The sequence below is a fragment of the Dipodomys merriami genome, unplaced genomic scaffold (assembly GCF_024711535.1).
Source record: "Dipodomys merriami isolate MVZ:Mamm:240054 unplaced genomic scaffold, mDipMer1.0.p SCAF_82, whole genome shotgun sequence".
Classification (NCBI taxonomy): Eukaryota; Metazoa; Chordata; class Mammalia; order Rodentia; family Heteromyidae; genus Dipodomys; species Dipodomys merriami.
In genome coordinates, this window is record NW_027206424.1 from 908271 (window position 1) to 931135 (window position 22865).

Consider the following 22865-nt stretch of genomic DNA (forward strand, 5'->3'; position numbering starts at 1 on the left):
GTGGTAGAGCGCTAGCCTTGAGCTGAAGAGCTGAGGCACAGCACCCAGGCCCAGAGTTCAGGTCCCACAACCGGACCCCCCCCCCAAATAAAAAACCTTCTCCCACTTACACAATAAGAATAGAGGACAGAACCAACACATTCTCTCGGGCCATGATACTTATCATTCTATTTGCACTGAGTCAAGTTAACTTCTTGAAAGTTATGCTTACTCTGCATTCTGATGTGGCCAAGAGTTGATGGGAAGAAGGCTATTTCTCATCATGTGTCTGCTCAGGGTTACCTTGTTACTCCCTGACAACAATGCCTCCTTCTGTTAAGCATCAGTGAAATAACAGCAATGTAACTATTCCATCAAGTGATAAACTTGGAAACTTAAAATCCCACAGTACTTCATTGTTTTTCCTTTGGCCATCAGTAACATAGTGAACACAGTGAAAATAATGAACTCCATAGTAGAAAACCTGCAAAGGGAACAGTAAAACCTTCCTCTTTCATCTCCACCCCAACCCAACACCAACTCTGCAATCTTGGGTATCTTCTGCAACATCAGAACATCTAAAACTCCTCTCTGTACAAGGTGCTGGAAGGAAAAGACACACTGAATGCCCCCTCCTTTGGACAGTTTAGAGCCTTTCTCCCCACCCACAATCTTTTCTTCCATAGCTGAGCCTTTTACCACCTAAACTCAAATGTCAGTTCCTCAGTGTCAACTAGAGTGGGGAAGTGGGGGAAGGAAAGTGGGAGAAAAATGAGGGAGGGGGAAACAAGTTCCACAAGAAATGGACTCACTACCTTATTTATATAACTGTAACCCCTCTGCACATCACCATGACAATAAAATTTAAGAGTATATTAAACAATTCTAAATCATTACAACGTACTTGACTAAGACATACACCCATTTTTCCAACCAAAATGTGTTCATGTTCCCTTAGCATGGAGATTTGCAATGTTTTGTTTTTAAATACAGAGGCCTAGTCTTTTACTGTGTGTGACACTTTAACCTTGACTTCTTTTTCGTATCAATAATACAAGTTTTTCTTTTAAATCACTATGTTGATACCTTTTTATTATGAAAGATATTACAGATGAACATCACATCTTGGATAACAGAGTCAAGTCCTTATTTTGCTTATGAAAACCAGAATTTGAAGACAGTGAATTCATAAGCACTGTGAACCTTACATACTTTCTGACTAAAACTACATCCTTTCCTTCTCCAAATTTCAGGAACAAGTAGTTAAGGGACCATGAAGTGTTTATTTTCCAACCTGAATTTATCACCTCAACACTTTGGCTTTTGAATGATGAGTTCTGCTTAAATCAAACACTGCTTGTCAATATCCACACCTAAACCTCCTTGCTTTGAAAATCTGAAAAAAGTCCAGATTAGGGAATGCCTAATTTGATAGGAGATAACAAATGTTCATTTCCATCCCAGAATATGGTCTTCTCAGCTTCAATTAACCTCTGAATGATTCCTTTCAAACAGGGAAGTAATTCTCCTCTGAGTCCTGGTCATCCATGGAGTGGAAATCTCTCAGGTGGCAAAGATGAGTAATCAATTATGTGACACCCCCCCCCCAAAGGCCTTGGCCTTCCATTTCTTTCTCTTCCACTCTGACTGGAGCTGAGGGAGGGTGTGTGTGGGGGGGGAGAAGGATTGATGGAGGGGCACAATCTCCAGACCAGACTACTACATCAATTCTGCAATCCCTTCCCACCCCCTACACTGGCGCTGAGGGAGGGGGTGGGGGGCAGGGATTGGTGGAGACCTGAATACGTCATCTATGCTGCCATCCCTTCTCCACCCCTACACTTTCTCAGCTTTTCCCATTTTCTTCCCTCCTTCCGCCTCTTCTCCCCGACCCCATGACACCCTCCGGGTTGTCTGGATTTTTACCACACACGAAACCGATAGCCCCCTTGGGACCCTGCAGCTGCGTAAGGCTGCGGCTCTGGGTGAGCGGCCCGGCTCGGGACCAGGGCGCCCAAGGACGTCCCCGACAAAGTTTTGCTACAAAACCCGCAGGCTGACTCGGTGTCTCCACCGAGAACGCGCGCCGAGGGACTGAGAACCCCGGCACCGCGGGACAGAGCCGGTGCGGCCACGGCCTGAAGCGAGACCCTCGGCATGGCGAGGCGAGGCTGGGCGGAGGGATTCTGGGGCTCGGGGGCCGCGCGGGGCCCAGTGGGGACCCCAGGAGCGGCTCCCCTGCGTCAGGCCCCGGCCCTGGCGACCCCCGCCCGGGGGCGCGTCCCGGGAAGGGGGCGCGCTCGTCACCCCGCCCCGGGGCGGGCGGAGGTCGTCCAGGCCGAGGCGGGCTGCGGCCTCTGGGGGCCGCAACAGGTGCGCGGCCGCCCCCCCCCGCCCGGCCGCCCCGCCCGGCGCGGACCCCCGCCCCGCCGTTACCTGCCGCCGAGTCCCGGGAGCCCAGGCCCGCGCCCAGCGGCGGAGCAGGCCGGCGCCGACGCTCGAGAGGTCTCCGACAGCCGCCTGGGGGAGGGGGCCCCGGCCGGGCCCGCCGCGGAGGCCGGGGCGCAGTGCTGCAGGGGAGGGGGCGCGCAGACCGCCAGGAGGGCGCGGCCGCGGGCCAGGCCTCAGAGGCGGCGTCCTCCGCCGACGACCCGGCCGCCACCCGCGCTCGGTGCCCGGGGCGACGCACCGGCTCGCCCGCCCGCGTTTCCCAGCGGCTTTTGGTCCCTCCCTCTCGCCGTCCTCCTGGCCCCGCCCTCCGCCCCGCCCCCGTTGTCAGGGCAACCCGAGCGACGCCCGCCGACCAGGAGAGGCGTTAGGAGGGCGGCGGCGGCGGCTCGGCCCGTGGGGCCCGGGAGCTGCTTGACCATGGAGCCCCAGAGTAAGGCGTCCGGGCCGGGGCGGCCGGGGGCCCTGGGGACGGGCGGGCGCCACGCGCGGCTCCGACGCCCCGAGCGGGAAGTGCGGGCCGCGCCGCCCCTCGCGCGTCTCCGTCTCGGCGGAGCCGGGCGGCGTCTGCCGAGAGGCCGCGAGCGAGCGAGCGCCCGGGGCCCCGGCGGGGGACGGGGACGAGCGCCCGCCGGCTCCCTTCCCCAGCTCCCCCGGGACCTCCGTGTGGGGCGTCCGGGTCGGGTGTGTGGGGACGCGGCCCGCGCGCCCCGCCCTGCGCCCGGCGTGCGGCTGGAGGACCCGGCGGCGGCGGCCCGCGCCCCGCGCCGGCTGGTCCGGGGCCCGCGATTTCCTCCCCGATTTCCCTGCTCTTCAGGGGTTTGGGCGGCGTTCGGATTTGAATTCGGGGGCCGAGCAAGGGATTCCCCCCCCCCCGGGCCACACCCAGCACTTCCCGCTTCCCGGATGGCCCCAGGTGCGCCGCACCCAGGTCCGACCCGAACCACCGGTTTGTTCCGAGCGCGGACTTTGTCCGAGGCCCTCCCTCCTCCTCCTCCCTCCTCCTCCTCCCCCAGCCCGTCCGAGCCCACCCACCCCCATTCCTACGCCCGGACGGAGTTTTATAGGGAGACCTGAAGATGCGCTGGGGCTCCCCCAAACCCAGTCTTGCAAGTCTGTCCTCGCACAGTGCCAGAAGTAAAGCATCCCGAACAAATCCAGATCTCTGGAGGAAACTGTGGCTTTTTACATTGTATTTTTCCAAACGGCCATTTCCAACCAGCTAGCAAGTTTAAACAACTTTTTTTTTTCCTTGTAGCTCACTGGCTGAGGAGAAACCGTCGAGAGTTATAATTGTTTGTTTTTAAATACAGGATTCTTTGTATTAAAACCCATTGTATCCTATATTTTATGGAACCCGTTGAAAGCAATGTAGCAGACAGCTGCTACAATTATTATTATTATTATTATTTGGTTTGGTCTTATGTCAAACTGATGCAAGGCGTGTGTATTCTTTCCATAGAGAAGAAATGATTTGAAGTGTAATAATCTTTTCAAAAGAAAATTGCTGAGTATGCGTCTCAGGTGCTAGAACACCTGCCTAGCAAGCACAAGGCCCTGAGTTCAAACCTCATTACTACCAAAGGAGAAAAAAAAAAAACCCAGAAACTTCTTCAGGTTTATGTTATTGGGTTTTTTTTTAAAATTATGCTGACATGCTGGTATAGTTAACAGCGTTGGCATGAACCAGGCCCAGAATGCCAACCAGCTGTTGGCTGCTATTCTCCCCGCAGTGTAACACATGCCTAGGTACAATGTTCAACCTAGGAGGCTGCCTACACCAGGCGGGTGTTACCGTTTAAGGATATAAACTATAATTTTCGCAATCTTTACTGCCACCATGTTTATCCGTTTCTTTGTGACGCCTATTTTATGGCAGCTTTGTTCCAGGGATTGAGGACTGTCAACAAATGTTCTCCCTAACTGTGAAAACAAGAACTTTTGGAACCTCCCTGGGGTCTAAGACTGGAGAAGGGAGGGGGGGGTGAAGTCAAAGCTTCCAGGAGGAAGAAGGAGGGAGGCCTGCGGGATAGCCTTGTAAAAAATGAGGGAAAGCAATTTCAGGCAGAGCACCGCTCCCTAGTGCATGGGCCCTGACACCTGAGTGGCCAGTTCAAGGCTCAGAGGAGGAAAACTAGTAAAGCTATAGCTCTGGAAAGAGTGGAGGGAAACGAGAAGAGATAAAATAGTTAAGAGTAAGAAGAGATGTGGCTACAAGTTAGTGGGACTTAGACAAGGAAGGCTTTGTAAATTAATCTCATATATGAATTCTACATTTGTATCTCATCTCTCTGGGATTTGAAAGACAATATATGTCCTTTTTCAATTTTTGGGGGGGGTTGGTTGTGGGGCTTAAACTCAGGGCTTGGGCACTGTCCCTAAGCTTTTTCAAGGCTGGCACTCCCCCACTTTGAGCCAGAGCACCACTTCTGGTTTTCTAGTGGTTAATTGGAGATAGGAGTCTCACTTTCCTATGTGGGCTGGCTTTGAACCATGATCCTCTGATCTTGGCCTCCTGAGTTGCTAGGATTTACAGGCATGAGTCACTAGCCCCTGGCCTAAATATTTTTTTTTCAGTTCCAATTTTTATTTTAATAAAATCAGAATATGCACAGCACATGTAGTTCTGGCTTATATTCTTATATTCTTAATTTTTTGTTATTTTTATATAATTAAAAAATCACCATATCCTTTAGGAAATTCACAGTCTAATGAACAACATTTTGGGTAAACAATTACTAAAATCATCATGGCTAGTAAATATTTAAAAGGACAAGATTAGTAATTTCTAAGATCTCATTCAATTTAAGATTTACATCTAGCCTTATTTCACCTATGACTGAACTGATGGCACAATAGTTTGATACTGATGAGTATAATCATACGAAATTACGATTCCATTTTCAGTAGTATACTAACAGTATGTTGTTACACTGACATGATGAAATGTATTTTAAGGCTGGTGTTTACATGTACCTTGTGTTATGGTGGGGTTTCAAATAATACAAGTACAGTTGCCTGTAGCATCAGTTAATTGGTGCTCAAGTGCTTTTGAGGATTAAACATGTGTCTAAGAACACCCTCAGGAACAACCGGAAAGAATCCTCAAGACAGTCATGGCCATTTGATTTCCACCCACTTAGTTTTCTATTACTTTTAGGGATGACCTTCATTAAGGGAGTCACTAACATCTAATAAACCTAAGCCCTTCAGACTCACAGCTGGGTCAGGCTCTGGCATTAGGCGAAGGAGGACTGGGGCGACCAGTGTATTACAGAGTAACAAGTCAATGAGCCAAGCAATGATTGATTCCTTAGGGAACAGGCAAATTAAACAAGTTCACAACCTTGGGCTGTGCACACTGGTTTGAGCTCTTGGCTTCTTCATTTACACCTTTTTCTTTTCATGTTGACAGGGTCTCATTATGAACCTAGACCTCAACACTTGATCCTTTTGCCTCAGTCTCCAAAGGTCTAGGATTCCAGGGTTGTACTTCCATTCCAAACACATCACATTTATATCTTAATTTTCTTCTTTAACTTTACTATCGGAATGATAACCCATGCATGATAGAACATGGAAAACATATATCAAATTATTCCTAATCCTCCTCAGGAAGCTAAGATCTGAGGATCATGATTCCAAGCAGCCTGAGCAGAAAAGTCCATACTCTTTTTTTTCATTTTTCATTTTTTATTTTTATTACAAAGGTGAGGTTACTGTTACATAAGTCTGGTAAAGAGTACATTTCTTTTTGAACATGATACTCTTATCTCCAATTAACTGGCAAAAAGCCAGGTGTGGTGCTGTGGCTAAAATGGTAGAGTGCTGGCCTTGAAAAGTTAAAGGACAGGACTCAGGTCCTGAGTTCAAGTCCCAGTTCTGGCACCAAAAAGACAAAACAAACCCTTAAGTTTAACAGTGTGACTTCTTATATCTTAGTAAGTAAATTCAGTAGGAGGTTTTGAGGGTTTTTGAGTGGTTTTGAGGGTCTTTACCCCAAATCTAAACAATCACAATCTGACTAAATAGGCAAGCTGAAGAAAACACATGCTTTGATTAAAAACTGTATATCCTCATCTCCTGCTCCTTCAGCTTTTTGAATACAACTGTGTCCATCCATTTTCTGATCTTTTAAAAAATTTTCTTGTGCACATGCGCGCACGCACACACACACACACACACACACACACACACACACACACACACGGACGGGCTGAACATAGGCCAGATTTTTTAATTTCTTGTTTGTTGTTGGGCTTGAACTTGGGGCCTGGGCACTGTCCCTGAGCTCTTTTGCTCAAGGCTACTACTCTATCACTTAGAGCCACAGTGCTCAAAGGATTTTTGGTGGTTAATTGGAGATAAGAGTCTCATGGGCTTTCTTGCAGTGTGGCTCTGAACCATTATCCTCAGATCTCAGCCTCCTGAGTAGTTAGGATTACTAGGCACAAGCCACCAGTGCCAGGTTAAGGTTTGAGAATTAATGCTAAATGGAGATATTTACTCAAGTGACTAAGGGGCATATGCTAAAGGAGTGGACTCATCTCTCCCAACCTGTCCCTCCACTTGTCTTACCTTCTTTCCTTCAATGGCTTCATCCTGAAATCTGAGTCACCCTGACTCCTCTTGTTTTCTGTCTGCCCCTCCCACTTGTCTGTTTATGTGCCCCTTTCTCCTCCCCTGCTTGGAACAGTGGTATCCACATGTCACCATCTTACTAATGGTGACTGTGGACCCCACTTAGTTCTGAGTTCCTTTCCCCTGGCCCAGTGTCCTCTTAGGCCTCTTATGATCTAGCTGCCTCTTCAGACTTAGCAATTTGGGGCCTTAAATATATTATGCTTTTAGTCCTTAGGCATACCAAACTCCTTTCAGGACCGTGGCTCTTGGTACAAACTCTCCAGCCCCCTTGCCAGGAATACCATCCTCCTGTTCTGGCTGGGCTGAATCCGGGTGCCCTTTAGTCCTTGCTTAAATACCCTCCTCCTCCTCCTCCTCTTCCTCCTTCTCTTCCTCCTCCTCCTCCTCCTCCTCCTCACTTCTCCTCAGTTCTCAGAGGAGGCAGTGTTCCTGGCTGATGCTTTTCCTGGTTGTTTTTTTCCCCCTCTTCATAGTGATAATCATCCATGGCAATTATTCTATTAATTTTTAGACATCTACTCCCACACCACATGGTAGGGTGGCTAAGAGGGCAGGCCCCTGTCAGCCTTGTTTATTATTTTGTTCGTGGTGTCTAGCAGGGATTATGTCCTAAGCAAACATTATTGAATGGATGGCATTGCTCTTCTCAGCTGGATGCCTAAGTTTTCCTTAACAGTGATGCACTTGAAGAAAGCAGTTTTACTCTACAACAGAAGGGCCTTTCTGAGTATGCTTTGGGTGAAGTTCATTTAAATCAGGTGCTTAAAAAAATGTCAGCATGAAGCCTGGCACCAGTGGCTCATGCTTGTGATCTAGCTCCTTAGGAAGCTGAGATCTAAGGATCTCAGAAGCCAGCCTGGGCAAACAAATCTGAGAGACTCTTATCACCAGTTAACCCTCAATGAACCAGAAGTGGGAGTGTGCCTCAAAAAAGCTAAGCCAAGAGCACAAGGCCCTGAGTTCAAGCCCCAGTACTGGTACGTGCCAGCACACACACACACACACACACACACACACACACACACACACACACACACACACACACTGATTACAAATATGACAATCCTTTTTCTAGCATAAATGGACGTTTTAAGAGACTCATTTTATCTATTAATATTAAGGGAGATATGAGAATAAAGTTACCTTTTTGCACCAAGGGGCCACCAGGCCATAATAATCCCATAGAATATATGCTCATTAGTTACTGGAAGGCTGGCAAGGATTTTAAAGAAATTTCTTACTTAAGCCCAGAATTTAACAAATCTACAAATCTGTGTAGCAATTTTAGTAGTTGTAGCCTCTAAAGAATTTTGTCTTTCAACTAGGTTAGAACTCAAATCAATATTATTAAGAAGTAAATACAGAAATCAAACTTGAAATTAGCAATTTTAAAAGCGACACCCTTTTACACAGTCATATTTTTAAATCCCCATCAAAATTCTGAAAGCTGGCACAGTCCTGACCTTTGATGCTCAGCAGACCACAGAAAGGGACAGAAAGCCTTCATGATCAGCGCCATGTCCCCAGAACTGAGGTTTACCTGGCTGAGCCTCAGATGAAGTTTTGTCTGCTGACTCAGCTTTGCTTGCTGGGCAAGGAACAAGTTGTTGCAACTTGTCTGGTCTGAGCCAGCCAACCAGATTCAAGGAGGGGCTTGTGTGCTCTGGCATCATCTAGGAATAGCCTGGATGGCTTGTTAAATTCAGGTGGTGTAAACTCAGTAGGCAAATAACTCACACCCACATGCATGCTTGTATGTGTGTGTGTGTGTCCATGTGCACAGGGCTATGTGGTAAGCCAAGGGTTAAAGTGGAGCTGTTTATCCTCAGAACACCTTGGGGAGCTGGGGGCTTTTCTTACTGCCAGAATTTTCTTACTGCCTCCTGACCTCTGCCTGTTCATTATTCAGCCTTGAAACCCTCCTGCACATCACCCTCTCTTTCAGTACTGTTTGCCCTCTCCAGCTCACACATCAGTGAATGCAGGACTAAGTCTCAATTGATGATAGGAATTTACTGTAATTTATTTAATCAGTCCACTACTGGTGGAGGTTCATTTTCTTCCCGGCAGTTACTCTGCCAGGCAGAGTAACGCCTTAACTCCCTAGACCTGTGACTGTGGCCCAGGAGGCTTTGGGATCAAAGATGATCACGTGGGAGAGTAGCCTGTGCTATCCGCCTGGGCCCAATAGACTCCACCACAATGCTTCTCATGTGAGGGAGAGAGTGGGCTAAGGTCAGGGCCAGGACGGTAATGTCAGTCTCTGTGAGGCTAGGTGAGGAGATGGACGAGTCAAAGAGGTGGACTGTACCCCAGAACCCAAGGAAAACCAGCCTTTTGCTTGCATTGTATCTGCAGGACCTCCAGAACTGTAAGGCAAAGCTTGTATTGTTGTAAACCACTTGGTGGGTGGCCATTTGTTATAGCAGCAATAGGAAACTTGCTTTTTTTTTTGTTTGCTTTTTATAAACAATTGTAAAGGAGGTTGGAGGGGAGGGGTGGGAGTAACTGTTGTGTCTCACTTTTTTTGGGGGGGGTCTGGTCGTGGGGCCTGAACTCTGGGCCTGGGCGCTGTCCCTCAGCTCTTCAGCTTAAGGCTAGCACTCTACCACTTGAGCCACAGTGCCACTTCCAGCTTTTTTTTCTTTTTGTTTATGTGGTACTGGGGAATCGAACCCAGGGCCTCATGCATGCAAGGCAAGCGCTCTACCACTGAGCCACCTTCCCAGCTCCTGTCTCACATTTTTTATCTGTTTAAGCATGGAATTCTCCTGTGAAGATTAGTATTTGTCCTGTTAAGTTACTCCAGTCTGTGTTAGTTGTCTATCTTTGTAACAAACACCTGATGTCATTTATAAAGAGCAAAGGGTTGTTTTAGCTCCTGGGTGTAGAGCTATAGGCCTTTCCCAGGGCTCCAAATGGCAATATTGGGGAACATTTACCTTGTGGCCAGGGAGCAGCAAGGAGGGACTCAGGTTCCACAATCTCCTGAAGCAACACCTCAAATAACTCAGGGACCCCACTAGGTTCCACCCACTAAGTCTTCTACTACCTCCTGACAGTGCCACCCTGTGGATGGAGCCTTTAACACATGGGCCACACAGGAGAAGGGGGAGGGGGGGGGAGGGAAGGATGCAGCATCCAAACTACAGCTCGCTACAGAGACTGTCAGTGTGCAGTTCACACTTCCAGTGATAGGCATTTATGTCTTTTCCCATAGCCCCTTCACACGGTATATTATTGAACCTGAACTTTGTACTATTTTCCTAGTGAAAATTCCTATGTCTTTGAGCATCTCCATTATTAGGAACCTTTCCTCTGTGCGGCATGTTACAATCTCCTCCAGAGCCAGTACTCGATCTTTATTGCTGTTCTCTGTTCTTTACCTTCTTGGCCTTCCTGTTAGCTTGCACAGCCTGGGTTCTCTGAATGTAGCCAATATATCCAAAGTTTCCTATGTCACAATAGTGGATAAGAAATGTGTCAAAGCTGGGCGCTGGTGGCTCACGCCTATAATCCTAGCTACTCAGGAGGCTGAGATCTGAGGATCGCGGTTCAAAGCCAGCCCAGGCAGGAGAGACCGTGAGACTCCTATCTCCAATAAACCACCAGAAAACCGGAAGTGGCGCTGTTGCTCAAGTGGTAGAGCTCTTGCCTTGAGCTGAAGAGCTGAAGGACAGTGCCCAGGCCCATAGTTCAAGCCCCATGACTGACCAAAAAAAAAAAAAAAAAGAAATGTGTCAAACACATTCCATCCATCCTTATTCCTACCACCTTCTGTTCATGAAAATAAAATGGATGCTGGGGTGCCAGTGGCTCATGCTTATAATCATAGCTGCTCAGGAGGCTGAGATCTGGGGATGGAGGTTGGTAGCTAGACTAGGAAAGAAAATCCACAAGGCTCTTATCTTCAGTTATCCATCAAAGAGCCAGAAATAGAGTTGGGCTGAAGTGGTAGAGCACTATCCTTGAGCAAAAAAGCTCAAGGACAGGGCCTAGGCTCTGAGTTCAAACCTCACTACCAGTGTACACGTGCGCACATGCGCACACACATGCACACACACACACACACACACACACACACACACACACACACACACACAGGTTCATTTACCTGGATTAGAATGGCCTTATCACAGTTTTGGATTAGTGGTGATGCAGAAACAATGTTGGCTCCTGATATAAAGTGGAATTAACAAGCAGGGTGTGGCTCTGTTCCCTGTCACTGGGCCCCCAACCTCTGTGCCCTGCTAGCTCTTGTATATGGTCCCTACCAAGGTCAGTATATCCCAGGCTTCATGATGTCACCACCTCTTAACCAATTATTTGCACATGAGGTACAATCTGTTTGTTTTATCATTTAGAAAACCACCTGCACTGAACTGAAGTGTTTTTCCAATGAAAAATGAACCATAAATGGAAACTCCTCCCCTCTCCTTAGCTTGGAGATCAATAGTACATTCTTGCATATTGACACAGCCAATTTTTTTGAGGCATTATAACATGAGGGAAAGAGAACAATTATTACCTTAAACAATGGCAATTTCATTGCTTTTGGTAGCCTGGCTGGTTTGAGGTTTAAGTTGGTATAGTAAAAGTACTAATCAGATATTCTGGTTAATAACTGGAGCCTTAAGCCAAAAGATGTTTAATGTACGTAATATTTAACTTCAATAGAAGCTTCAAAATGATTTCCAAGGAATCACAATACTTAATGAACTATGTATCCTAGGACTATAAAAGAAAAATATCTACCCCCACCAAGCCCAGTTCTTACAGTTTTTGTTTCCTGAAAGGGCAAAGAGGGAGATGCAGAGATGAAGTCTCTAAGGGAGTCCTCTGATTTCTGTCCCCTGCTGTGCAGAACTGGCAGAAACTCTGCTAGAAGATTCTAAAGGCACACTGGTGCCCCCCTCCCGCCCCCCGGCCCCTTGCAGAGTATACACCCGTCACTGACGGTGGCTGCTGCCTGACCTCTGAACCCTGTCCTGCATCAGCCTGTGAGTGGCAAGTGTCACACATCCTGGTGCTCAGTGAGCTCTGTGCTTGAGTCAGTTGTCAGATGGTGACTTGATTGCATGGCTGGTGTGCAGGCTGGCGTGCCACAGCTGTTTCTACTAAAACTTTCTCCTGATAAGTCACTGCCACCAGTCCTTCCAACTGGCATCTGTTTGCTGTGAGTTAATGTTAGATAAAGATGGATTCATTTGCAATTGTGACAGTGCCAGCAGCCATCACAGTCCGGCTAGGCAGTGTGGACGGAGAGTATCAAGCCCAGGTTGCTGTGTACTGGCTCTGGATTTGGGGATGAGTGGCAGCCCTTGCAGTCAGGGGCCCGTGAGGCCTACTTTGCAGGATTCCTGGGAAGGCTCACAGAGGCCTTTATCTAGGCCTTTGAATAATTCACTCTGTGTACACACTGTGATTACATTTCTTCCTACGTGGTTGGGAACATATTTCAGGGCAGAGCCTCAGAAATAACTTTGGCTGTAACAAAGCAGTCAAAATACAGTATTTGAATAGAGACAAACAAAAGATGACTGGGCCTGAGTATGCCTGCTTATAATTGAAAGGTAAATCAGTAGGAAAGGGAAGGTATTTCTAGGTTCACGGTGAAATAGAAGGCCAGGAGGATTACATGAATTTAAACCCCAGTCCCTTGAAGAGAAGGAAGGGCCAGCTACCATTTGCTCTAGAAAATATTCAGAAGCTGACTTCCAACATCATCAGCCTGATCTTGGGGGTAAGGATGCAGCTTCTCTGCCCTGTGACCCAGCAGGGCTGGGTTTAAGCTGAAAGGGATCCTTTATCTTTGAATCACAGGGACTGTAGAACTTTAGCCAGGCCTGGAGGTAACCTTGGTTAAAACTGAACTGAGGGCTTCAACAAGGATCCTTCTTTGTGAGATACTGGAGTTCATGTGAGTCCAAAGTGTGTAAACCAGTTCACTATGAGACCTTCAAGAGAGCCTTTTCACAGAATTGTATTATTTTCTATTTTCCACTTGTTTCTGACCCCATTTTTTGCTTCTAAATTGTTTTCTCTTGAGAATATTCATTGCTGATTCTTGTTTCTAAATCAATAATCTGGAAATCCTGGAACTAAAATACCATGACTTTTCATGATGGGTTTAGACTTTAGTTGAGCTCTCTTCAAAATTCCTCCATCAAAGGATACATACCTGCGTGGTAATGCCAGGCAAGATCTGGGCTTGGGTACTAATTCCTGCGTCTTGTCCTCTGTCTCTGATTTTGGATGTCATATTTATTTTGATGTCTTATGTTTTTGTTGGGTTCCTTTACATTGTGAAACATAGCATGTAATTTCAGGCTGTAGTGAAGAAAGATATGACATACAGAAGAATTCAGTGGTATACTTTGTTTTTTTTTTTTCTGGACTTATTGCAGATCTGGAAGACATAGCCGATTTAATTTATTGTAAAGCAGGAAAATGCCCTAGATAGGAAACTTGTATTCCATGTTAGGAAACAATAGGGACCACATGGTCGAGATCACTTAACAGATAGAAAATTAAGCAAAAAAGAATGTATGTACACAGTGAAAATGTTCTTAAAGTGAAAGCTTGCCACATATCTCAGGTCACCTTGAGATCACCTGGTTGTTAAGGTGTCTCTATTAAGAAACTCAGGTTCCAGGCAGCAGCCTGAGAAGTGCCTGAGTCTTGCTTCCTCCATTGCCTCTAAACGGCATTTCAGAACATGTGCTCGGTGTTGCTTTCCCTGAGATTTTCCTTTCATGTCACAGCTCATTTCAACATTGGCTCTACTGATTGGTCAATTGGAGATAAGTCTCAGCTTTGTCTTCCCCGTGCTGGTTTTTAGCCTTGACCCTCAGATTTCAGCCTCCTGAGAAGTTAAAGCCACTGAACGCCCAGCCTTTCTTTCTTTCAAGCATAAAAATTTGATGCTGTAAATGTCCCAGCAAGCATACATTGTGGTAAGTTTATGTTATGTTCATTCAGTTTAAAATATTTTTCTCATTTCCTGAAGACATTTTAACTCATGAATCATTTAGAAAGATGTTCTTTAATTTCCATATGCTAGGGGATGTTTCAGAAATGTTGCTGTTGATTTCTACTTTAATTCCTTTATCACCAGAGCATAGATTGCTGTTCTTTAACAGTTGAGTCTGTGTTATAACCCATAATATGGTCCCTATCACTGTTGCTACACCAATCATTCTCTAGGTCTGCTTTCTATTTACTTTTCAAAGCTTAGATTTTACTCAGATTTTGTAAATAGTAATCAATAAGAAGGAGAGGCTGTAACATACATATTTCATGTTGTCCAAACCTATAAGCTCTCCATACTCCCCCCACTCTCTGTTTTGAGACAGTGTCTGGATATAGCTTCAAACTTCAAACTACAGCCATCCTCTTCCCTCAATCTCCTGAGTCCAAGACCATGGTCACCTGCCACCTTGCCTTGCCACTTAAAAATGAAGACTTCATTTAATTATATTGACTTGTAAATATTTTTCTTGCACTTTGTTAGGTTTTTATATCAAATATATTTTTATTTTAGCTTCATAAATTGGGGAATTTTTCTATACTTTGAAAGAGGTTGGTTGGTTGGTTGGTTCCCCCCCCCTCCCTAAGACAAAATCTTGATTCATGGATTACTTAGAAATACTCAGTTTCCCCATGTTCAGGGATTCTTCAGGGTCATTTTATTGTAAATTACACACTGTACATAAAGGAGTATGTTTTTTTTGGCTTTTCAAACTGTTGCATTGGTTTATTTCCCTAATATTTTGAATTTAGGAAAAAAGCACAGTAAAATGCAATATCTGCTGTGTGTGCAGGTATCAGGTGTGTGAGATCAGGCATTGTCTCTTAGCTTTTCACTCATGGATGGAGCTCCACTAATCGAGCCCCTGCCTCCACTTCTGGCTTTTTTTGTGGTTATTTGGAGATAAAGTCTCTCAGATTTCTCAGCCTGGGCTGGCCATGAATCTTGATCCTCAGATCTCAGTCTCCTGAGTAGCTAGGATTACAGGTGTGAACTACTGGTGCCCAGCCCACAATCCCTACTCTTGATCTGTTTATAATCAAATGGAGAAATAAGCAGCAATGGTACAGTTGGAAAAACAATTCAAACTGTGCTTGTGTTTAAGCTGTTGACTCCTCTCTAAGCTGATTCTTATAATGCAACAGAAGACACTTCCCAAAATAGCTATTTTGTATTTGCTTATAGGCGTTTCCTTGTACTGTACCATACATAAATGTATCCCCCAATATATATTGCCACACTCTGCCTGCTGGCTGAGAGCAGAAATGAGCCGGGTTCCAGCCTTGGGCAGTAGGTGGCAGTGTTGGGCAAGCAGATGACGGCTTCTGGGTGTCAGCCTATCCCGAGGTGGGAGCCAGGGCAGAATTCCAGGTCTGAATGAATGGAGGCTGACCCGAGGAGGGAGGGCCACGATGTGAACAGCTTCCATTTGTTCAGCACTGGAATCCGAGCTCTGTGCAGACCGCTCAACAGCTTATTGTGCAGCGGCTCAACTCCCTGCCTCGCTATTCCTTGCAAATAGGTAGCTGGGACGTGGCCAGGATTCGTCTGTCTACCTTCACCGTTCCTGCTGCTAACCACTTGCCAGTTGTTGCCGCCTGGTAGAGTTGGCACCTGCCCTGCAGGCGTGTTGCCTGGGCCCGGCTGGGCTTCTGGTACAGGGATCTTCCTCCAGGTCAGCCCAGAGCTGGGTGGAGACTGCGCAGTCTGCATCCCTGGTCCAGGGCACGGGGCTGGAGGGCAAACTTCTTTTGTATCCTTCTACTTGTTTCACTGGAGACCTCCTCCTCTGACTGGAACCCCTGCCACAGGACAGCGACGTTGACGGTAGCTGCCACTGGGGGATTAATCAGCTGCGCCTCTCCCTGTCCCACAGGGCTGTACCCTTCCTGGAGGGGCGGGAGCCTTGTGTGCTGGCTCGAAACTTAGCACAGAGCCTGGCGTCCTTAGATACTTACTACAAGAGTGAATAATGTGTGAATGCATTTCTTAAATTAACTTATTCTTGGTTCCTGGATAGCATAGAAATCACAACTCTGGCACCTTATATTTAACATGGTAAGAAACTAAAGGCTTGCTATAAATGTAAATCCAACTCAGAAGCAGATCAAGGTTTTGTGGTTCTAAAGCAATCTGGAGACTTGTCAAGAAAAAGAATGTAGGGCTAGAGGCATGGCTCAGCAGTGGAGCCACTGCCTGGCCCAGAATGCAACCGTAGTGCTCTCACCTTCTTCTTTTTTTTAAGGTAAAGAATGCAAACTGTAAGCCTAGAGTAGATCATAAAAGTATCTATTAATTTAGAATGACAAAGGTCCAACTAATTAAAAATAAAAATATTTTTAAAATTAAAAAATATAAAAAGCATGGTGGTTCATGCTTTTGTAATCCTAGTTACTCAGGAGGCTGAGCTCTGGGGATAGTTGTTCAAAGCTGGCCTGGACAGGAAAGTCTGTGAGACTCTTATCTCCAACAAAACACACAAAAAAACCCCAACCCCACAAAAATAAACAGAAGTGGAGCTGTGGTTCAAGCGGTAGAGCAAAAAAAGCTTAGGGATAGTGCCCAGGTCCTGAGTTCAAGCCTCAAGAGTAGAGAAAAAAAAGACACACACACACACACACACACACACACACACACACACAAAGATAACAAATACTACCAATGTTATAAAATCTAGTAAAGTAACTGATAAGCTGATTGTTCAGTACATTTCTGTAATAGTTTTCCTTACTTTGGCTATAGGACATTGTAATACTGTATAGCTTAACAATTTTGCAATAACTTTGGTTGCTAGAATAGAAACATAATTTAGTATTGCCATTAATACTGTTATTAAACTTTTTCGTTAAAATTGTTAGATTTCTTACATAATTTTCTTGTGAAGTTATGTAATCACTGCAATCTTTTAAAACTAATGAGAGGCACAAGCAATGAAATGCTTGCATACATTGCCTCCCTTGGATGCAGCATTCTGACTGTAGCAGGCTTGAAGGTGGCTTTGCTAACCACGGAGAAAGGGCAGAGTACCTTTCTAGGCATCTGATTTGCTTTTCAGGCTTTGATTGAGTTAAATGTCAGAGCATAGATACAAGATGCATATTCATTTGACAGTTCAAGTGATAGACTTTATAAGGATCAAAATTTGAACTAAGACAGCCCCTTTGTTTCTGTTGCAGTTTTCCTATTTGTCTTCAGGTGTTTTGTGGTTTTGGTAATTGCATTCTTTTTATTCTTTTCATAAGTGAAAATTTGAGCACAGTTTTTGCTGAGGTAAAATGTACCCAAGGAAAAATGCACCTATCTTAAGTATATGGCTTGAATTTTCTGCATCCTAGATCCTAGATCTAGACCCCAAATCAAGAAACAGTGCTACAACCTCAGAAAACCTGAGCATCATTCTTCCAGATTTTACCTCCACTGCTTCAACTGCTGGCAGCATAGATTAGGTTTTTGGTTTTATGTGTGTGTGTGTGTGTGTGTGTGTGTGTGTGTGTGTGTGTGTGCGCGCGCGCGCGCGTGCGAGCGGGCCAAGCATGTCAATATTGGGGCCTGAACTTAGTGCCTGGGTGCTGTCTCTTAGCTTTATCCTCTCAAGGGTGGTACTCTACCATGTAAGCCATACCTCTACCTCTGCATTTTTAGTTGTTAATTTGAGATAAGAGACTCCTGGACTTGCCTGCTCCTGCTCAGGCAGGAAAATAATGTCTTGGGTTTTCTCCTTTAAATCCCTATTGTATCAGTTTCTGTCTTAATCTTTATTATTTCTTTCTATCAATTAGATTTGGGTTTGGCTTGCTCTTGTTTTTCTGTGAGTTTGAGGTGCATTATTGGTGTATTAATGTGAGATCTATTTTGCTGGTATATGTACTCAAAGCTATAGACATTTTTCTTAGACCGGCCTTTACAGTGTGTCCAAGAATTTTAGAAACTCGTATTTCCCCTTTTTATCTGTGATAACCCATTTATCATTCAGCAATGGGTTCAGCCTCTGAGTTTGAATATTTTCAGTGGTTTCTATTGTTGTGAGCCGCTAATTTTATTCTATTACAATATGACAACATAAAGGGGTTATTCCAGTTTTCTTAGATTTGCTAAGACTTGCTTTATGATCTAGAATATGATCTATCTTGGAGAATGTCCCATGGGCTACTGAGAATAAATGTATTGTGCAGCTGCCAGATGACATATTCTGTAGAGTCTAATAGGTACAGTCGGCCTGTAGTGTCATTTAAATCTGAGGGTTCCTTGCCGAGGTTTTGCCCAGGTGACCTATTGGTGTGAGTGAGGTATTTCAGTCTCCAACTACCATTGTTTGGGGGTCAATATGTGTGAGTCCAGTTTGATAACAAAGTCGGTTGTCTCAAGCATTGGTGCATAGCTGTTAAGAATTGTTATGTCAAAAAAACAAAGAATTGTTATGTCTTCTTGTTGGAGATTTCTCTTTATTAATATATGAAGTGACCTTCTTTGTCTCTTCTAGTTTCGATTTGAAATCTACTTGCATATGAGTACAGCTGTTCCTGTTTTCAAGGTCCATTTGCTTGTAAGACCTTTTTCCAGCCTTTCATTCTAAGTAAGTACTTGTTTTTGTCGGAAAGATGTACTTCTTTTAGGCAATGGATGGTTGGGTCTTGACTTTTGATCCAGTTCTCCATTCTATGTTTTTGACTGGAGAATTTAGTCAATTGAGACTGCGTGCTGGACTTGAGAGGCATGTAGCATGTAGTAGTTCCTGCCATTTCCCTCCAGATTTTAGTGTTTATTACTCCTTGTCCCCTGTATATGTTCATCTTTCGGGATATCTTTTCTTCTGTCATGTTTGTGATGGCCTTCTGTTTGCAGGATTTCTTTGAATATCTTCTGAAGCTTGAGTTTAGTGGCAATAAATTATTTTAATTTTGTTTATCATGGAATGTTTTTTATTTTAGGATTGAAAGCTTCACTTGATAGTGTATTCTTGGATGGTATTTATTTACTTTCAGTGCTTGAAAACACATCATTCCAAGTCTTTCTTGAGTTTGTGGTTTCTATGGAGAAATATGTTATTCAAATAGGTTTTCCCATGTAAGCAGCTTTTCTTGCTCTCTGTGCTTAAGATTTTAACTATAATATGTTGTGGAGAGGTTCTTTTCTGATCTTGTCTATGGGGTGTTGTAAAAGCCTCTGGTACCTGGATGGGCATTTGTTTTTCAAGATTTTGGAAGTTTTTTTTTTAATGATTATTCTGTTGAGTATATTTTTATGTCTCTAGCTATCTTTTATTCTCTTTCTTCAATACCCATAATATGTAAATTTTGTCTTTTAACTAACTGACTCCTCAAGTACTTGCAAGTTCATTTCATATTCCTTTGATAATTTTTCCTTTGTTTTCTTCTACCTTTTCTAGTATATCTATTCTGTCTTCAAGCTCAGAAAGTCTATCTTCTATATCATCTACTGTGGTGGAGAGGTTCTCTACTTCCCTTTTCATTTCTTGGCCTTCACTTGATTGTTTTTCAGGACTTCTGTCTCACTACTGAGGTTCTGTTTCATGCCTTGCCTTGGCTTAATTACTTTGTTAATTTGTTTGTCTGTATCTTCTTTGTACTCTTTTAGCTGTTTAGCTATATTCTTTTTGAGCTCATTTAGCTCTGTCTGTATTCACTTGAAATTCATTTAGCTTTTTATCTTTCTCACTGAATTCCATTCTTTGCTTGTCACTGTTCATTTTAATTACTTTTAGTCCATAGTCTAATAATTTTCTGCAACTTAATGAATAAATGGAAACTATTCATATAGGTCTAAATCAGGTCTATGAACATTATTTTAAAAGCTTGTCTGAAATTGTTTTACCAAATTTCATTTCATATGGCATATTTAAGTTCTGCTAACTTGAAAAATATTGAAATATACTTGACAAAAACTCACTATGAATTCAATTTTTTATGGTGCTAGGGTTTGAATTCAGGGGCTCAAGCTTGCTAGACAGATGCTCTATTACTTAAGCCATGAACTCAGCCCTGAACTTCACTCTCTAAAATGTGTGAAGTTCAGTGACGTTTTAATACAGTATTGCAAGCAAGTTACCCTCTAGTTTCAGACATTTTCATCACTTGCCTAAGAAACTCCATATTCTATTAGCAGTTGTTTATCAGTTCTTCTCTCCCTTAGTTCTTTGCATCCACTCTATGCATTTACCTTTTGGAGCACTTCATATGAATAACATTATACAAATAGTCATCTTTGTGCAACCTTTCTTAAGTTTTTGAATAAACTTTTTGAGTCTTGTTTGTGTTTGTTCTTCTTTGAGTCATAGAAAATATATCTTAGAAAATACTGTGTACTTGAGCTACAAGATGAAAATTTTCATAACGGGGAAACTGTCTCATTCTTCTTTGATGCTTGAAAGGAAATCTAAGTTGACAGGAGTGTTTAAAGCAAGACATCTAGTGCAATAGAGAAATATAAGGAGGATGTGTAACTCTTGCAAAATATGAAGTAGGCCACACTTGAAGGACCAGTTGGCCACGCTGCTTCCAGAATGTATGTTAAGTACTTATTGATGTTTCAGAAGAGCACTGCAGATGTCAGAGGCTCATCTAATAAACATCCTTCCATAAAACTGCTTGCAAATGCACAATAGAGGCTGAAGTTATCTAAACTCATTCTGTTAAACCAAAGCTACATTTTAACCATTCTTGCGTATGCTTTAATTTCTGGTCAAGTTTGATATAGCTAAACCTTGGTTTTCTAGGTGACAAATGGGTTTTCTATCTTAATATAGCACACGGTAATGGCAGACACAATGCATTTGTTATTGTAGAATTTGCAGTGATGCTAGCTAGTACTCGGTTCTTGGTTTCTGCTTAACTGCTTTTGCTAAGGGGCACTGCCTCTTTCCGTGAGCCCATGTATTAACTAAAAGCAGGAGAAGAGGTTGCCATCCCTGCTTTCATTTTGTATTTGTCTTTGCTCTAAGCCATTCTCTCTGCAGTTAATTTACAATCACCTTGGGTTCCAGGAAAGATAAGCCTGATTGATAATGTCCCTATGAAAAGGACCAGCACTGCTCTAAGGAACATTAGAGCCTCACAGAGCAGACTGCTCCCTTCCCCCAGATGAGGATAGTTACTGGTGATGATCAAGCTGCACCCTGGAGCAGAAAATTACCTGTAAGAATGAAGTTGCACACTGTAGCAGAATAGTCATCTTATGGGACTGCTCCCCTCGAGTGATGATGTGGTGGTAACTTCTCTACAACCTTGGGAGAACCAAAATGGAGATAATGACCAATCAGAGCACACCTGTAGGTGTCCTTAGTCATGCCTTTTTGCCCCCTGCCCCAAATTCTTTGTCTTTGTCAACCTATAGCTCATATCTGTACCTTGAAGATGGTTAAAGATGCCCTGAAGTGGCCTGGGAAGGTGGCTCAATGGTAGAGTGCTTGCCTTGCATGCATGAGGCCCTGGGTTCAATTCCTCAGCACCACATAAGCAGAAAAAGCTGGAAGTGGTGCTGTGGCTCAAGTGGTAGAGCACTAGCCTTGAGCTGAAGAGCTGAAGGACAGTGCCCAGGCCCAGAGTTCAGGCCCCACAACTGACTCCCCCGCCCCCCCCCCAAAAAAAAGATGCACTGAAGTGCTATCTTCCCATGGCTGCCCCATGTTGTACAATACACTGCCTTTCTCTGCCCTTCACTGTGTCTTTTTATTTGTGTGTAGATGTGAGTAGCTCGACCTCACATATGGAAGCCCACGAGTTTGAACCCGGAGTCTTAAAAAGTCCATTTATTTATTTGAACTTGATTTGTCACTTAATTTTGTGTTTTCTCTGTTTCAATAAATTGGGCTGGGAGGTGTGGCTCAGTTGTTGGAGCACCAGCCAGTGAGCGACAGCATCAGGTACCAAGTTCCAGTCTTGGACCTAAAAGAAAAGAAAAAGAAATAAATTATCTGTATACTGTTCAGAATAAATAAATTATGTTTGTTTACTCTTTTGTCAGTTGCAGAGCTTAAACTCAGGGCCTGAACACTGCCCCTGAGCTGCTTTATGTTCAAGGCTAGCGCTATACCACTTGAGCCACAGCTCTACTTTTGGGATTTGAGTGGTTAATCAGAGATAAGAGTCTCACAGGGACTTTTCTGCCCAGGCTGGCTTCGAATTGTGATCCTCAGATATCAGCTTCCTGAGTAGCTAGGATTACAGGTGTGAACCATTGGCACCTGGGTATTTTCACTCTTAATAGTTTTCCAGGAACTTGTATAAAAACTTGTGAAATCAAGCCCTTAGTCTGAACCCCTCCCTGAGGTTTCTGTTATTTGGAGAGCACCACTTGTTATTTTGTTTTGTTTTTGCATGTTTTTTTTTTGTGGTTCTAGAGACAGAATTCAGGGTCTTGCACATGCTGAAAGGCACGGCCTTCCCTTCAGTTGCTTCTTCATTGAAAACCTTTCATCACTCTTTGTGTAGCAGTGCTGCATATTCTTTCTTGTCTGCATCCGAAGCCAATGCTAAAGAATATTTGAATTCATTTATATGTACCCCAAATAGCCAGAGCCTCTTGCTGTTCTGCGATAGCATCAGATAGCTTTTTAGGAGCTTTGAATACATACGATCCAGTAGGAAAACTTACCTGGGTTAATGTGTATTTTGTTAAAAAATTTAATAATTCAACAAAAACTATTTATTTTTCATTGTGGAATAGACTAACCAGGTTTACAGTGATTTGTTCATATTTGTTTAAACTGAAAAGCATTTAAACAAACCCTTTGTATATTCTGCTTGAC

General features: G+C 44.3%; 2 protein-coding genes across 3 annotated transcripts in view; one reads left to right on the plus strand and one right to left on the minus strand.

The window, feature by feature from the left end:
- Dhx32 (DEAH-box helicase 32 (putative)) overlaps nucleotides 1-8595 on the minus strand; it is a 57766-nt gene extending 49171 nt beyond the window's left edge. The window contains exon 1 of one of the 2 annotated variants that reach the window (XM_070011338.1): nucleotides 8535-8595. The gene's annotated coding sequence lies outside the window, so the exon portion shown is untranslated. Of the gene's footprint in view, nucleotides 1-2415; nucleotides 2665-8534 lie in introns of those variants that run through there. The other variant, XM_070011336.1, reaches the window with a different exon arrangement.
- Fank1 (fibronectin type III and ankyrin repeat domains 1) overlaps nucleotides 2765-22865 on the plus strand; it is a 66765-nt gene continuing 46664 nt past the window's right edge. Inside the window, exon 1 of the mRNA XM_070011339.1 lies at nucleotides 2765-2860. Coding sequence (XP_069867440.1) covers nucleotides 2848-2860 — 13 coding nt within the window. The 5' untranslated portion in view covers nucleotides 2765-2847. The remainder of the gene's footprint in view (nucleotides 2861-22865) is intronic.